We start from the raw sequence: 18,827 nt of genomic DNA on the forward strand, positions 1-18,827 counted from the left end.
AATAAGCTTTATATGCAAAGTTGGAATTGTGAAAAAATCTGCAGTATATGTACAACTTATACTACTCAAATATCTAAAATTAACAAAAGGTAAATATGTGTTAACAAACAAACTTATGGGCGGCACGGTGGCACAGTGGTTAGGACTGCTGCCTCACAAGGCCAGAGACCCGGGTTCAATTCCCATCTCAGGCGACTCTCTGTTTGGAGTTTGCACATTCTCCCCGTGTCTGCGTGGGTTTCCTCTAGGTGCTCTGGTTTCCTCCCACAATCCAAAAATGTGCAGGTGAGGTGAATTGTCCATGCTAAATTGTCCGTAGTGTTAGGTGAAAGGGTAAATGTAGGGGAATGGGTCTGGGTGGGTTGTGCTTTGGCGGGTCAGTGTGGACATTTTGGGCCATAGGGCCTATTTCCACACTGTAAGTAATCTAAGCTAATTTAAACTTTTGTAGCACATCAAATAGCAAATCCAGTCAAGAAAGGTCTCATGAATTTCTCAGCAATCTAACCAGATGTAATTGACATTGTGAGTCACCAAATCTTGTTAAAACTTTGCCAGTTTCACAAGTTTCTCCAGTTCTTCACTTTTGAAGACATAGCCTCGGAAATGCCTCACTGTCATTCTAACCTGGTCTGACCGAATGACTATTTGTCTCCCAGTGGTTCAATTTCTCTTCCCTAGATGAAGTTTCTCAAGATTCCTGAGACAGTGTGCACACATCTACCATTACAATTTCAACTGATACCAAACAGCTAGACTGCTGCTATTGTGTTTTTCTGAGATTCAGTCATCCTCAACCGCACCAGACAAATATGACTTGTGGCTTTCCTTCATTCCACTTTTAGCTGTGTTAACCATTGGTGGCTCCTAGGGCTTCTGTTAACCCTAACTGTGCAGAGCTCTGCGGAGAGCTGATAGGTAAGGCCGTTGAATTTAGAGTGTGGATAGGTTTGTGGGACTGGGATATTATAGCCATTAAAGAAACATGATTAAGGGAGGGACAGGACTGGCAGCTCAATGTGCCAGGGTACAGGTGCTTTAGGCAAGACAGTAGTAATCGAAAGGGGGAGAGGGAGTTGCATTTTTGATTAAGGCGAGTATCACAGCAGCAATCAGAAATGAAAAAACTGAAGGATCATCCAGTGAGGCTTTGTAGGTGGAGCTAAGAAATAAGAAGGGGTTAGTAACGTTATTGGGGTTGTACTACAGGCCCCCAAATAGTCAATGGGAATGAGAGGAACGGGTATGCAGGGAGACCGGGGAGACTTGCAGGAGCAATAGGGTTGTCACAGTAGGAGATTTTAATTTTCCTAACATAGACTGGGACTGCCAGGGCATTAGATGGGCTGGAATTTGTTAAATGCGTTTGGGAAGGTTTCCTTATGCAGTATATAGAGGGTCCTACTCGGGATAGGGCAAAACTCGACATACTCTTGGGAAATAGGGCAGGACAGGTGACTGAGGTGATAGTGGGGGAGTACTCTGGGACCAGTAACCATAGTTCTATTCATTTTAAAATAATTATGGAGAGGGACAAAACTGGTCTACAGGTTTAGGTTCTAAATTGGGGCAAGGTGAATTTTGATGGAGTTAGACAGGAGTTTGCAGGGGTTGATTGGAGTGGTTTGTTTACAGACAGAGGGGCCTCTGGCAAATGGGAGGCCTTTAAAAGTGAGATAACTAGAGTTCAAGGTCTATAAGTTCCTGAGAGGGTGAACGGCAAAGTTGGCAGGAATAGGGACCCTCTGAATGACAAGAGAGATTGAGGCATTGACCAGAAAATAGGAGGTATGTCTCATGTACAGGCAAGTAGGATCAAGGGAATCCCTGGAGGTATAGAGGGGATACAAGAGTTTGCTGAAGAAGGACATCAGGAGGGCAAAAAGGGGACATGAGATAGCCTTGGCTGAGAAGATTAGGGTGAATCCAAAGAGGTTCTTTAAGTATATTAAAGGGAAATGAACAACTAGAGAGACAAAAGGACCCATCAAGGACCAAAATAGACATATATGTGTAGAACCGCAGGAGATAGTAAGGAAGCTATTATGGTAGTAATGTAGTTAACTTAGTGTTGCAATGTGTGCCCGGGAGCATGTTACAGGGCTGCAGTAACAGATAATGGTAGTGCATTGTGATAGGTTAGTTAAATCACTGGGAGATGAGCAAATGCTGATGATGATGGTGTTGTAATGTGATTGGTTAAGTGTGATGGAAGGAACCAGTGTGGCAGACGATGATCAGTTTAGAAAAATAAAGCAAGCCAGCATGATTGATTATGTTAATGTTATCCGATAAGTGCAGGGCCAACAAATTGTATAAACTGGAGGAGAACAAAGAAATTGCAGGGAGCCAGGAAAGCCATTTTGCTGGCTTCCACAGCTTTGATTTTGCAAGATTAAATTTTAATTTTGTGAAGGATTTTCTGTGTCTCCTAGTAATTTTTTATAGAACGTGGAGCGATTTTTCCACAACAATGGGTGAGGTCCTCAATGAATATTTCTCCTGTGTTTACTGTAGAGAAAGACATGAAGACCTGGGAGCTTGGGTAAGTTAGTGGTGATAACTTGGGGACATCCACATCATGTAGAGGTGGTGTTGGATGTATTATAATGTATGAAAGTAGATAAATCTCATGGTCCTAATCAGATATATCCAAGAACTCTGCACGAGACTGGAGAACAAATTGCGAGGGCTTTGGCTGATATTTCTGCATCATTGTTAGCCATGGATGAGATCCTGGAAGACTGGTGGGTAGTGAATGCTGTGCCCTTATTCAAGAACGGCTGCAAAGAAAAGCCTGGAAACTTTGGACCAGTAAGCCTAACACCTGTGGTAGATAGATAACTTGAGAAGATTCTGAGAGATAAGATTTACGTGCATTTGGAAAGAAAGGGTTTGATTAGGAATAGTCAGCATGGCTTTGTGAGTGAGAGATCATGCCTCACAAATTTGTTGGAGTTCTTTGAAGAAGTGACCAGAAAGGTTGACGAGGGCAGGGCGGTAGATGTAGTGTATATGGATTTCAGTGAGGCCTTTGATAAAGTTCCATATAGTAGGCTGCTCTGGAAGATCAGATCGCATGGAATCCAGGACGAGCTGGCAAATTAGATATACAATTGCCATGATGGTAGGAAGCAGAGGGTAATAGTGGAAGGATTCTTGTTGGACTGGAGGCCTGTGATTAGTGGAGTGCCTCAGGGGTCAGTACTGGGCCCATTGCTGTTTGGTATCTATATCAATGATTTGAATGAGAATGTACAAGGCCTGATTAGTATGTTTGCAGTTGACACTAAAATAGGCGGTATCGTGGACAGTGAGGAAGGTTATCAGAAATTGCAGCAGGGCCTTGATCAGCTGGGGAATTAGGCCGAGAAATGGCAAATGGGGTTTAATATTGATAAGTGTGAGGTCTTACATTTTAGAAAGTCAAATGAAAGCATGAGTTTCAAGGTGAATGGCACAGCCTTAAGGGGTGTTGTGGAACATAGGCACCTTCGAGTTCAGGTGCACAGGTAGACAGGGGAGTGAAGAAGGCTTTTGACACACTGGCCTTCATCAGTCAGGGCACTGAGTATAGAAGTGGGAAGTTATGTTTCAGTTGTACAGGATGTTGGTGATGCCACACTTGGAGTATTGTGTTCAGTTTTGGTCACCTAGCTATAGGAAGGATGTTATTAAACTGGAAAAAGTGCAGAAGAAATTTACAAGGATGTTTCCAGGACTTGGGGTCTGAGTTATGGGGAGAGGTTGGACAAACTAGAGTATTTTTCATGAGAGAGTAGGAGACTGAGGGGGTATCTTATCGACGTGTATAAGATCATGAGAGGTATGGATAGGCATGAATGCACTAAGTCTTGTTCCCAGTGTTAGGGAATCAAGGAGTAGGGGACATCAGTTTAAGATTAGAGGGGAAAGAATAAAAGGGAACCTGAGGGGCAACTTTTTTTATACACAGGGTGGTACACATATGGAATAAGCTGCCAGCGGAAGTGGTTTAGACGGGTACATTAACAACATTTAAAAGGTATTTGGACAAATGCATGGATAGGGAAGGATTAGAAGGATATGGGCCAAGTGCAGGGAATTGGGGTTAGTGTGGATGGACATTTTGGTCAGTGTGGATCAGTTTGGGCCAAAGGGCCTGTACCGTGCTGTAGTACTCTATGACTCTCTAACTAACATTAGCACTTTAACTGTATGGAGCCACCTTCTTTTGATGCTGTTTGAACTGTTATTAAGTAACCCTTAACTGATCTGAGTAACTGTATAAAACCACTTCAAGAGAGTCCTTCCCTTATTACTAAGCAGGATGAAATGTAACAAGCGTTACAGCGTCTTGTGCCCCAAATGTTTGAATCTTCAGCTAACAAACTGTCCACAGCTCCAAACTTCAGTCATCACAATGGACAGAGACCCCACCCCCCACCAGTATTCTATGGACTTTGTGTGTCTAGCTTTTAATGTAAGAAAATATCTACTCTGATGTTTTTGCTTCAACGTGGATGACCTCATATTTGTGTACATTGAAATCATTTTGCTACAGTTTTGCTCGTTCATTTAATCTAACAATACCTTGCTGTAACCTTTCAATTCAATTTACACTACTTACAGTGCACTTGTTCTTTCTGTCATGACAGTATATTCAATTCCATCATCTAATTTGTTAATGCATACAGCCAAAGTCTTAAAACAGATCCTACTAATCATATTCAACCCATCATCCTACTCTGTTGCCTGCCAATCAGCTAGTTTTCCTAACTAGATCAATAATTTGTCTTCAATTACTTTAGCTGACTGTTTCTTATCAAATGCCCTTTGAAATTCATATAACAAACATCTGTAGACACTCAAAAGCAGAAATTGGTAGAGAAACTCAACAGGTCTGGCAGCTGGTGTGGAGAGAAAATAGAGATTAATGTTTTGACTCAAAGCATGAACTTTTTTTCCCACAGATGCTGCCAGACATGCTGAATTTCTCCAGCATTTATTGATTTTTGTTTGTTTCAGATTTCCAGCATCTACAGATCTTTATTTTATTTATATGTAAACAATCTACTACATACTATATTTTCAACCTCTTCAGAAAATTCAGTCACAATTCATCGTGTATGACCTAACCTTTACAATGACATGTTAGCTCTCTCAATCCATGGAAAGCTTTTTAAGGCGTTCAGTCAATTCATCCTTAATTATTTCATTTATGAGTGCTCTGCCTAAGAATAGGACCGTGGTTGATTGTTCACTGCTGCTTCATCCTGTGCTTCTTGGAAGTTTTTTGTCAGTCATGGTTTATCGTTCCCTTCTGCCATTATGGGAAAGTTAGCCTTTGGCAGTTGCAGTGGACATCAAACCTACCTATTAGCTGCCGAGCCACTGAGTTAACCAGCCCCCATCCTCAACTGTAGTTTCTAGTAATTTTCCAACAACAGGTGTTAGGCTTACTGTTCAATAATTCCATAACCTTCCTGTCTTGGCTTTCTTAAGTAGCAGAGTGATATGTGCAGATTTTGCAATCTAAAGATATGGTTTGCACATCAACGACCTTTAGAGGGTTATGGTGAGATCACCCACACTGTTTTCCTGTACTTTCTTTCAAACTCTGCGATGGAAATAAACTATCTGATCCTCTTCCTGAAATTAACTTGTTTGAAAGCAAGAATTTCCTGTTAAAATCACTCTGTCTTTGCCACATGCTTGCCTACTACTTCTCAGCTCGTGTTGAAATTTTATTGCAAACCTAAATGCTTTTCTTAATTTTAATTGACTACATTGGGCTCAGTGGTTAGCATTGCTGCTTCACATGCCTGTGACCTGGGTTTGATTCCACTCTCGGGTGACTGTCTGTGTGGAGTTTGCACATTCCCCTCGTGTCTGTGTGGGTTTCCTCCAGGTGCTCCGGTTTCCCCCCACAGTTCAAAGATGTGTAGGTTAGGTGGATTGGCCATGGAAAAGGCAAAGTTGGGGTGGGTCTGGGTGGGATGCTCTTTGGAGGATCAATGTGGACTCAATGGGCTGAATGGCCTCTTCCATACTGTAGGGATTCTATGATGCATCAGATTCTTTTTGAGCACTGTTCCAATTTGGCCTGCTCCTCGTTGGTTTTAGGAAAATGATTGGACACGTTCAAAAAATTCTGTAGCTTTCTGCCATAAGCTCATCTGTTTGGTCCTAACTTGTTTGAAAGTTAGAATTCCCTGTTAAAATTGCTCAGTCTTGGCCACATGTTGCCCAATACTTCACAGCTGCTACTGTCCTGAAAGCCTGTACTGAAGTTACATTGCAATCTACATACCTGTCTGTTTCTTCATTTTACTCAAAGTCTTCACACCTGTTTATCTTCCGTTAGCTCTCCTTATTGAAGTGACTTCATCCTTACTCATTAAGGTTGCTCCTCCCCCTACCATTTCCCCTTATGATCTTATGTATATCTTATGACCTGTTAGATTTAGTTCCCAATCCTGACTGTCATATAGCTGTGGGTCAGTAATGGATGACATGTCATACCCTTCAGGTGGCACTGTTGTTCACTTGTTCTCTTGGTATCTTAATTACTTCATACTTTTGTTTAAGGAGTCCTTAAGAAGCTCTCCTTTAGCTGTGATGTTTTATTCACATGTTTCTTATCTCTCTCTCATGGTTTAATCATTTTACATCTTTCAGTTTCCCCTTTACTTGTACGGCCTAAAACATAATTTTTGGCTGTTATCTTCCTCTGTTTTTTAGTTACTTTTGAACTGTTGATTTAATTTATTATTAGTCTTCCACATGATCTCTTATCCAGTACCCACATGGATTTTAGCAAGGCTTTTAACAAATCCTGTAGATCCAGAGGCAGGTAGCAAGCTGGAGACAGAATTAGCTTGATGGCAGCAGACAGATTGACTGACGGTTTTTGGCAACTGGAAGACTGTTTCCAGTGCTCTCGGTGAGGATCAGTACGAGAACCCCTGTTTCTCGTGGTACATATGAATGGTTTCAATTTAAAAGTAAGAGGTTACGATGAAGAAGTTATCAGACAACACAAATATTGGCTCTTGAGTTTGACTGTGGGAGGCAGGAAAATGTAGACTGCAGGAAGAAATCAGTGAAGTGGTCAGCGGGGCGGGAATAAAAAGCTACAAATGGAATTCAACCCAGAGAAATGTGACCTGCATTTGTGGAGGTTAAACAAGGCAAAGGAATACACAATTAATGGGATAACACTGAGAGGTCTAGAGGAGGTGAGGGGCCTTGGAGTGAATGCCCACAGATCCTTTAGCAGGACAGCTGTGGACTCGATAGGCTGAATGGCCTCTTCCATACTGTAGGGATTCTGTGACGCATCAGATTCTTTTTGAGCACTGTTCCAATTTGACCTGCTCCGTATTGGAAAATGACTGGGCACACTCAAAAACTTCTGTAGCTTTCTGCCATAAGCTCGTCTGTTTGGTCCTAACAGCAGGGAGGTTCTATTGAATCTATATGAAACACTAGTAAGGCCATGACTTGAGTGTGTGTGCTATTCTTGTCACTAGTTGCATTAGGCAGAGTACAGAAAAGACTATTGTTGACAGAACTGGAAAATCACAGCTATGAGGAAAGGTTGGATATGCTGAAGGCTTACTTCTTGGAACAGAGAAAGCTGAGGAGAGATTTAATTAAGACGCACAGGTTAGGAGGGACTAGGATAATTAAATGTTCGTTCTGTTAGCAGAGCAGTCAGTGACCAAGGGAGCATAGATTTAATGTGAATGGTGGAAGGATTACAGGGGAACTGAGCAAAAGATTTTCATCCAGTGCTTAAGGGAGTTTGGAGTTCATTGGCTAAATGAGTATTAGAGGCAGAAACTTAACTCAGTGAAATGTTATAAGAAGGTGCATCTCAGGTTCCTTAAGCTCCAAACGGACCAAGTGCTTGCAATGGGATTACTTGTGTGGCTCCCTTCTTGGCTTGTGTAAGCATGACGGTCCTTATGCTTACCATAGATTCTGTACCATAGGTTTTACTACATGTCCCAATTATTCAACAAATCTGAAAAGAAGGAGCAATGTGCAAGGATGTGATGGGAGAACAGAGGAGTGACAAAATGTGACTCAAGAGGCCCAACAAGGGCGCGGTGGTTCAAATGATCTTCTTATGACCTTTGAAAAGTGTCAGGCCAGGGAACAAATTAACTAATAAAACCATTTTTATTTGCCTTTTTTGTTAAGAAACAAGGTCAAAGAGAGAGAGAGAGAGAGAGTTGGACTAGGCTCAAAGCCCTGAAACCCAGGGAAGGGGAGGTGACAGGGTTGGAACTATGAGATTGAGTTGAAGAAATTCCAATATTACATTCAACTGTGGTGAGGTGCACACAGAGCTGGCCTCCATGAGAACTTATAGGAAAGTTCGGTCAGCTGGGGGTTGCTCGGGATTTTCTCTGATCCCGGCCTGTTTTGTAGATAGTTTATTTTGTGTTTGCAGGGTTGGGGATTCGGGCTGTGACCCACTCACTCATCCACCCAGCCTGACAGTCCCATACTCATCCACTTACCCTGCCTTCCAGTCCCTCACTCACTCACCCACCCACCCACCCACACACACAGCCTTCCAGTCCTCACCCATCCACCAAGCCTTCCAGTCCCTCACTCACTCACCCACCCACACAGCCTTCCAGTCCCCACCCACCCACCCACCCACATAGCTTTCCAGTCCCCACCCACCCAGCCTTCCAGTCCCTCACTCACCCACCCACCCACCCAGCCTTCCAGTCCCTCACTCACCCACCCACCCAGCCTTCCAGTCCCTCACTCACCCACCCACGCACACAGCCTTCCAGTCCCCACCCACCCACCCACACAGCCTTCCAGTCCCTCACTCACCCACCCACCCACCCAGCCTTCCAGTCCCTCACTCACCCACCCACCCACCCAGCCTTCCAGTCCCTCACTCACCCACCCACCCAGCCTTCCAGTCCCTCACTCACCCACCCACGCACACAGCCTTCCAGTCCCCACCCACCCACCCACACAGCCTTCCAGTCCCTCACTCACCCACCCACCCACCCAGCCTTCCAGTCCCTCACTCACCCACCCACCCACCCAGCCTTCCAGTCCCTCACTCACCCACCCACCCAGCCTTCCAGTCCCTCACTCACCCACCCACGCACACAGCCTTCCAGTCCCCACCCACCCACCCACCCACATAGCTTTCCAGTCCCCACCCACCCAGCCTTCCAGTCCCTCACTCACCCACCCACCCAGCCTTCCAGTCCCTCACTCACCCACCCACCCACCCAGCCTTCCAGTCCCTCACTCACCCACCCACCCACCCAGCCTTCCAGTCCCTCACTCACCCACCCACCCAGCCTTCCAGTCCCTCACTCACCCACCCACGCACACAGCCTTCCAGTCCCCACCCACCCACCCACACAGCCTTCCAGTCCTCACCCACCCACCCATACAGCCTTCCAGTCCTCACCCACCCACACAGCCTTCCAGTCCCAACCCACCCACCCAGCCTTCCAGTCCCCACCCACACAGCCTTCCAGTCCTCACCCACCCACACAGCCTTCCAGTCCCTCACTCACTCACCCACCCACACAGCCTTCCAAACCTCACCCACCCACACAGCCTTCCAGTCCCTCACTCACCCACCCATCCACACAGCCTTCCAGTCCTCACCCACCTACCCACACAGCCTTCCAAACCTCACCCACCCACACAGCCTTCCAGTCCCTCACTCACTCACCCACCCACACAGCCTTCCAATCCTCACCCACCCACACAGCCTTCCAGTCCCTCACTCACCCACCCATCCACACAGCCTTCCAGTCCTCACCCACCTACCCACACAGCCTTCCAGTCCCCGCCCACCTACCCACATATCCTTCCAGTCCTCACCCACCCACCCACCCACACAGCCTTCCAGTCCTCACCCACCCGCCCACCCACACAGACTTCCAGTCCCCACCCATCCGCCCACCCACACAGTCTTCCAGTCCTCACCCACCCACCCACTCACACAGCCTTCCAGTCCCTCACTCACACACCCACCCACCCCGCCTGCCAGTCCTTCACTCACCCACCCACCTACCCTGCCTGCCAGTACTCACTCACCCACTCACCCACCCCGCCTGCTAGTCCCTCACTCACCCACCCACCCACACAGCTCTCCAGTCCTCAGTCACCCACCCAACAGCCTTCCAGTCCTCACCCACCCACTCACCCACCCCACCTTCCAGTCCTCACCCACATAGCCTTCCAGTCCTCACCCACCCACTCACCCCACCCTCCAGTCCTCACCCACACAGCCTTCCAGTCCTCACTCACCCACACACGCAGCCTGCCAGGCCCCCTCTCACCTATCCTGCCAGTCCCTCCCTCACTCACCCTTGCTGCCAGTAACTCACTCATCTGCCCAGCCTGCCAATTCCTCACTCATCCACTACTCACCCACATCCCTAGTCTATCATCATTCGATTTCCCACCACCCACCCCAGATATTCACCAGCCCCATGCTGACAGCTTGTCTAACACTCATCCTCCCTTTAAAAGCCCACCCTACTCTCACAGCTGCTGATGGCCCACCCGATTCCCATCACCACCACATCCTCCCATTCCAACAACCAACTGACAATGGTTTAACAGTCACTCACCCCGCTCCTGATGACTCCCAACAGTCTCCTCTCCCCAACAGCTCTCATTTGCCCCTTCCTGATGGTTTAGCTGACACTTCACCAGATTTGTAGCCCATCTGAATCTGAACCCCCTCCCAACCCCATGATGGCTTCCTGATTTTCATTCCCCTCCTCTACAAGCCGGTATCTTCCTCTCACCCTCCCATTCCCTATCCAGCAGACTCAGGCAGAGTTCAAACTGTTCACATTTCACATTTGCTGCTTCTGCAGTCAAACACTTTCTCTCCCAAGTTTGGTGCTGATAGGCTCAATGGTGAACCCCATTGGTGACTTATCAGCACCAAATGTTGGAGAGAATTGACTTCTGATTGAAGGAACAGATTCTTGCAGGTACATTTGCCTGCTTTGCAATTGTTCTGAGTGACAGAAAGGAACAGAGATTTTGGGAATGTTTTTAGCCCTTGCACCTATAAACATGGCTGCCAGTGGAAGAGTGAAAGAAGTTGAGGTTGCGCTCGTGATCAGAATTGGAGGATTGCAGAATACTCAGACGATTGTAGTACTGAATGAGATTATAAACAGAGGGTGGATTGAGGCCATTGGAAGGATTTTCAAGGATAAAAAATGTAATATCAGTGCACAGGCAGACCAAGAGCCAATGTAGTTCTGCTTACAGTGGTTTGCAGGAAGTGAGGAATAAAGGATAACTTTGTACTGTGAGAAAATGTTCATAAACAGTAAAATACTCTTCAGATATTATAGGAAGAGGCTAAATCCCTGAGTTCATTTGTGGGTGAGGTTCAGATCACTGTATTTGAGCTGCTAATGTGAGAACACTGTGATTTCTGAAGATGATTGTCTGTGGTCTGTGTAAATATATTTTGCTTTTTTTCACAGTGTGAGACACCATGTCCTCTGTGTATTGTGCCTTTTGTGTACACCTGGCTGTAGAGCTGATGCTGAACAGTGTGAAAGCTGCCGCTTGTTTTCTCCTTTACAGCTCATTCTTGACTTTCTCACCGGTCAGCGGCTCCTTTGAAGCAAACCCTCCGTTTGGTGAAGAGCTGATGGACTCTATGGTCACACACATGGAGGTGAGGGTCTGAGGTGTTAACCTGCACTGTCAAAACAGACCAATGCAGGACAAGGCTGTATTGCACAGAGAAAGTGTTCTGTTTAAAAGGAACTAGAACTGTAATAGCAAGTTGTACAGCCCCATATCTGATGACATCACTGGACAAAAATAATCATTCCTGTTTGGAGATCATATCATGATGAGAGTATGTTTACTATATTCAGTGTAACATCTTGCCTGCAGATAGGTTTTATCGTACAATAAAACCATATATTTTGGATGAGGAAAGGTCATCAGGACCAGTCATGGTTGGCCCAATTACTGAATTCATTGATGATGGACTGAGAAAATCAGTTGAAAATCCCTATCCATCCACTGTAAAGCAATTAGGTAACTTATGGGATGTTCCAAACTCTTAGCTCAGAATTCTCTGCTTTGACCTTGTTGGCCAGTAATATGCTGAATGCCACATTGAAAGAAAAAGCCCTCATTAGCACCTCTCGGATGCTATTCCAGGAAGTCCACAGAGGCAGAAAGATAAAGCTCTCAAATTTAACTTAACTCCTTTATCCTTAACTTAAGTGCATGGTCCCAAGCTCTGCCCAGTCCTAACAACCCAACTGACTATGCTGTAAATAATTGAAGACTGAATCGGAAGGATTCAATGTGAATTGAAACCCAAGGGATAAAGCCTATTGTATACTTGGTGTACTTAGGCCAGCTTCCTCTTTGTTGCACGTCTCTGTGCCATGTGAAGAGTCAGGATGTTCTGTTGAAGTGGGATGGGAATAGGCATTATGACTCAACTCAACAGTGCATTTTCAGTGACCATTCCAAGTGTTTCTCCCTTGCTTGCCATGTTAAGCTTAAGCCACCCATTCTACATGAAATCTTTGAATTTGTGTACATGACTGTACACTTACCTACACTGGAACACTTTCTGGAAAGAGACAACTCAGCATTCTCAGGTGAGAACATTTTAAAAATTACAGCTTTTAGTATTTTGAAAATGGCATCAATTTTTATGTATAAATCATGAACTATCTGATTACCATAGGTTTGCACTGACTATAATTGGTTATCATGCCACTCACTCTCCTGGAATTGCTTGATCTGACTGATGTGACTCGTGAGCATCATTCTCTGTATGCAGTATGGTTGAGTAACTGGTCTGAGAGTCTGTGCTTGCCAATTGACATGCTGATGCCATCCCAACACATTCGCTTTCTCCAGCTGCTGTCTTGCATGGATCTCAGAGGTCCACACAAGGGCTGGAGAAACTAGAGAAAGTAGCTTGTGAGGAGTTGGATATGCTGGGCATGCAGGCCCGATTTTCATCTCGGAAGTGGAAATCAGGAAGTGAATGCGTCTGTCACCAGGCTGGCTGGAAACAGGGCTTTCCACCTGCCATAGCCTTAAAGGTATGGAGATAGGATTACCACTGGAGGCAGCAAACATGGACTGGCCAGAATAGCAGCTTAAAAAGGCCTGGCTCCATTCCCAAAAAACATGGACCCATTACTTCCAATGGAGTCAGAGGCAAAGCTTAACCTGTGCTCGGAAGGTCTTCTGATCAATTTTAAACAGCTGTCCTCATCATTCCTTTCCTCACCTTCACTCAGTGAACCGATAAATCCCAACCTCTACCGGCCTTACCCCACTCATTTGCCATCTCATCCCCAATCCCTCACGCAAACAAAGGAGCACACAGATTAGGAACTCCTTAACCTCTCAAGCCTGCTCTGTCATTCAATAAGATCATAACTAGTCTGTTTACTTCACATTCCTGCTTACTCCCAATAACCTTTCACCTCCTCTGCTTATCAAGAATCTATCTACCTCTGCCTTAACAATATTCAAGGATTTAGCTTCTACTGCATTTTGAGGAAGCATCTACGATCTCCTGGGAGAAAAAGATTTCACCTCATCTCTGTGAGACCTAGATCTTGATTCTCCCCCAAAAGTAAGCTTCCTTTCCATGTCTATCCTGTTTAACCCGCTCTTAATCTTCTAAACTCCACTGGTTGTCCAACCTTTTCTCATAAGACAACTTCGCATTCCGAGTCTAGTAAACTTTCTCTGGACCGCTTCCAATACATATACAATATACAAGGAGAGCCAATAATGTACACAGCACTCTAGTTATCTCACTCTAGTTATATAACTGAAGCATAACCTCCCTACTTTTGTGTTCTGTTCCTCTCACAATGAATAATAATCTATCAGCTTTTGAAATTACTTGCTGTATCTATAAGTTAGCTAATTGCGATTAATGTGCTAGGACATCCAGATGTCTCTACGTCTCAGTGCTCCCACCATTTGGGTAATATGTTTATTCTTTATTCCATTATTCCACATGATGCTCATCTTCAACCATATCCATGTCCCTTTATAGCTCCTGTAAGAGGAAACCTATCAGGACCCAGGAACTTGCATGCAGCTCCACTGATTTACTCAGTACTACTTCCTCGGTTTTTTTATTTTTCTTGGGTCCTCACTCCCTTACTGTTCTCAGTTTACAACTATATCTAGGATATTACTTGAATCCACTGAAGTAAGACTGATGCAAAATACTTATTCAATTTACCTGCCTGCCACCTCCTTATTTTCCATTATTAATCCCACAGACTCTCTGACTGCAGGATCAATGCTTACTTTGTTAACTCTTTTAAAGTATCTGTAGAAGTTCTTACTATTTGTTTTTATATTTCTCCATTTCTCCGTTTTTCTATTTTTTTCACTTCTTATTAATCTTTCAGTCATTTAAAAAATATTCTGTCCAATAAGGTGCCACTCATCTTTACATAATCATACACTTTTTCTCGAGATTTGATACTATCTCTAACTTCTTCAGACACAGATGATGGGTTCACTCTTGGAATTTTAATATTTTTGTTGGAATTTGTCTTCTAAAATATCCACTTGAATGTTTGCCACTATATCTCTATTGATATATTCCTTAACCTAAGTTACTGGCTCACTTGAGTCAGCTGCGCTTTCATGCCTGCTGAATTGTTCTTATTTCAACTTAAAATATCTGTCTTGGACCCACACTTCTTTCCCTCAAACTGAATGTAGAATTCAGTCACATTATGACAGCTGCACCTGTATGCTCAATAACTAATTGTACAATATCAAGTCTAGTATATCCTGCTCTTTGGTTGTCCCCAAAACGTATTCTTCTAAGAAACTATCTATCCCAAAAACTTTTCATGAACTCCTCATGTAGGCTACCATTGCTACCTGATTTTTCTAGGTTATATATTTATAGTAAATCCCCCAGGATTATCATCATATCTTTCTGCCAAGTTCTGGTTATTTTGTTTTCTGTTATAATACATCCTACCTGTCAGGAGATCTGTACCCCAGTCCATTTGTGCCTTCTGGCCTATATCGTTTATCATCTCTACTCAAAACGCTGCTACGTCATGGTTTCCTGAACTGAGGTTATCACTTTCTGTTGGATTAATACATTAATAATGAAGTAATGGAGCCATCACACTACCTTCTCAAAGCCCTTTATCCTTCATAAAATCATGGACAATTCTATATTAAAGCTCTCATCTATTTCCTCTGCAATTGTCTCTCTGTAATGGTTACCAGAACATACTTATTTATTTCTATTTACACTATCATTTCATCTATTTTGTTTCGAATGCCACATGCATTCAGATACAGAGCCTTTCATTTTAACCTTTTACAATTTCTGAAACCACTGAACTGTTTTGTTGATTTACTCTTAGTTTTGTATTTTCTATCTCTGTTACAGCCTGCTTATAATTTCCAATATTAATACTTTTGTTACTTGCTTTGTCTCTAGGTTTTGATGTGTCACATCTTCCAAACCTTGATACTTTGCCCTACTATTTAGTTTAAAACTTTCTCTACTTCACTAGATACGCAGCTTGGTGGAGCCTCAGCCCAAGTGAGTTCAGATGTAGACCATCCCAATGGTACACTAGAATTGGCGCCAGTGCCCTGTGAACCTGAACCCACTTTCTACAACACTAGTCATCGCTGTAATCTTATTTGTTGCATGCCAGTTTATACATGGCTCAGTAATAATTCCAAGATTTTTACCTTTGAGATTCTATTTTCTGATTTCATCCCTAGGTCTTCAAATTGCCAGTGCAGAACTTGCTAGCTAATTCCATCCCTTAGAAAATGTCCTGAACCCTTGCACTGGACAGGCAACACAGTTAACTGGACTATGCAGAGAACTATGTCGATCCACCCCACTATACCTTATGATGACTATATCCCTTTTTGTCTGCCTATTTAAATGGCTTCCTGTACTATGGTGCCATTGTTAGTCAGCTCAATCCTGCAGCTCTGTCATCCAGATAGGCTAAAAGGATGTTAAAATAATTGACCGTTCCAAAGGCTCCTGCAATTCTGCCTCTGGATTCCTTTTCCTGCCTCAGCTGCAGTCACACAAGTCTGTGCCTAATGATTGATCAAACCAGAAAACCCTATTGTAAGGGATATGACCATCTCCTGGTGCTAAATATCTGGGTAACTTGCACCCTCCCTGATGTGCCAAAATGTCTGTAGCTTGAACTCCAGCTCAGTGACTCTTGAGTTGAAGCTCCTCAAGTCTCAGACATTAACTATACATACATTTGCTCTGAATCCCACTGGCCTAATGGAGTTCCCACATGCTGCAACTGTGTAACATCACTTCTCCTGCCACATTTAATACGTTTTCATTAACTACCTAATTATTTTATTTAAGAATGTGTTTTCCTTTTTATGTGTTTTGTTAACCCTAACACCAATCCTCACCCTATTTTCAGTCTTAGGAACAGAATCGTCCTCAATCAATTGCACTGTACTCCTCAAACTGCCAGTTTCTTTCCTTATAGCAAGATGAGAACCAATTCCCATCAGGTGAAAAAGTTAGAAAATAACCAAGAGCACTTACTTTCCCAACCCGCTGCATAGTGGTAAGTTGTACTGAGATGCCTCTACTTACATGCTGTGAGTTAGTTCAATCCCAGTACATAAAAGCAGTTTAATTAGATTCCTTAATTACATAACTCTCAAGTGCCCTCAGATAGTATGTATATCCCAACTTAAATTGGATGAGATTTCGCATTAACTAATAAATTACAGTTAAATGTGAAACACAAAGTTAGATTCTTAAGAAGAAATTAAGACTTGCCTTGTTTACCCAATTCACCGAACTCTGCTGAAAGTCAGAATAAGTCACATTGAAATGCCTCTCTTATATGCTCACCTCACTTACCTTCACTACTTCACACCTCTGAGTCCATTCCCCTACCCTCATCTGTCAACCATCATCAGTTTGGTGAACAAAGCTTGCAAGTACTATCATAATGGTTGAAGAGTTAAATAGTGCATAAAACTTTCCAAATAAATAAACTATGAAAAAGATTCCAGCATCTATAAAATGATGAGGAAGTTGGCTTGTAGCCTGGAGTTCATAAAACTCCTTAGTAAGCAAACAGACTCTTCAGTCAACTGTGTAAATAGAGTCAACCACTTCTACAACACTTCTACAACACTTAGACAATTGGATTGTAGCCAAGAGTCCATAAACATTGCTATTAAATAAATTGACCTCAGAATTGCTATCCTGAGCAAATCCTTGAGGCAAAAGAGTCAAAGTTATAGCGAAATAAAAACATTTATACATTGTTCCGTATTAGTGTGAAACAACCTTCCTTTTCATCCATTTGATGAACGTTTTTAACTGACTGGAAATCTTTTCCACATTTATAATGTTGGTCTTTTACTTTTCTACTCATCAGTCATCATTATTGAATGGCAATACAGACTCAGTGGGCTGAATGACCTAATTTCTGCTCTTATGTCTAATGGTCTTATTGGTAACAATCTGACAAAAATGTTGTTTTATGGAAAGCTGCATTGTCCAACTGCTGCACTGTCAGAACTCACTGTGGTGTATATAGGTACAACTAACGCTACAGCATTTAGCAGTAGCATGCAAACAGTTTCATTTACCTTAAACTCTTCTTGCCTCCAATTGATATAAAACCACACAGCTACTATAGTCTGGCCACCTTGTGAAAATGAAAGATCTTAGCCTGGTTTGGCTGGTAGGGAGCCCACAATGATGTTAAGTAGGTCATTATTACGAGTCAGTGTGGTTTCAACCCATGCTCTTACTCCTGCCATGCAATATGGCATTAGGGGAAATGGAAGCAGAATTTCCAGCTGTCCTCCTGGCAGTCAGTTCTTTGCTACTCTGTGTCTTTTTGGTCCCATTTCAGGACTGTGAAATCTGGCTCATAGGTGGCAGGTGTTGCAGATTATTATTTCTGCTGTCCGAAAAAATTACTTATATCAGACAGAGACTGGATATTAAATAAGAAATCTACCAACAGTGTTAAATAATTTAGGAAGGTGGTAGTGGCAGAGGAACTGAACCCGAATCATTGTCCATGCAACTATCAAAGATTAAATCACCTTGTCTTCATTTAAAGTCATTAAAAAGAGAACTCTGTTTAATTTTTATTATTATTGTCCTAGCAATTATATTTTAGTGGCAAATTTTAACAACAACCTATTCCTTTTAATTCTTCGAATGCTGAAAATATTCAGCTCCTTTAGCCTGTTTCTGCCTTGAAGTTGAGTTGTGTCTAATCTGTATCTACCCATTTGGCTCCACAATCCTTAATACCTTATCCAAACAAATATCCATCAGTTTAAAACATTCAATTGATCTCCAGTCTCAATGGTGTTTTCGGGAAGAGTGTTGTAAGTGTCCACTATCCTTTGTGTGTAGAAGTGCTTGTTGATGTCATGCTTGAATGACCCAGCTTTAACTTGAAGGTTATGCCCCTTGATGTGGATTAGCTATTTCACAGCTACTATGGTGGAAGCAAATGCTGCCAGTGCTGACCATTGTGCAAAGAATGTAATACTTCAGTCTACCCAGTATTCTGCTTTTGGAAAATAATTTCCTACAGTACCAGTGACTATATTTCACAATATTTTGCTGGCATTGAATCCCTTGCGATGTCCTGAGGTCATGAAAAATGCTTTGTAATCTTGCCGTTTCATTTAATGGAAAGTGAGGTGCTGCATGAGGATTGCTGTTAATTTCCTCAGATCGTATTCAAATTAACATTCTTAGTATTTAGATAGCGCTGTAAAGGAAGTAAAAC

General features: G+C 43.3%; 1 protein-coding gene across 6 annotated transcripts in view; it reads left to right on the top strand.

The window, feature by feature from the left end:
- The window catches only part of pcif1 (phosphorylated CTD interacting factor 1), a 120,072-nt gene that overhangs the window by 84,820 nt on the left and 16,425 nt on the right, over positions 1-18,827 (top strand). For 5 of the 6 annotated variants that reach the window (XR_011954615.1, XR_011954616.1, XM_072556866.1 and 2 more), the window contains exon 14: positions 11,599-11,692. The exons of the other annotated variant lie outside the window; for it this stretch is intronic. Coding sequence is in view for 3 of the 5 variants with exons in the window: in XM_072556866.1 (XP_072412967.1) it covers positions 11,599-11,692 (94 nt within the window). In the remaining 2 variants the exon portion in view is untranslated. The remainder of the gene's footprint in view (positions 1-11,598; positions 11,693-18,827) is intronic. 6 annotated transcript variants of the gene reach the window in all.

Source organism: Chiloscyllium punctatum, chromosome 37 (genome assembly GCF_047496795.1).
Source record: "Chiloscyllium punctatum isolate Juve2018m chromosome 37, sChiPun1.3, whole genome shotgun sequence".
Taxonomy (NCBI): domain Eukaryota; kingdom Metazoa; phylum Chordata; class Chondrichthyes; order Orectolobiformes; family Hemiscylliidae; genus Chiloscyllium; species Chiloscyllium punctatum.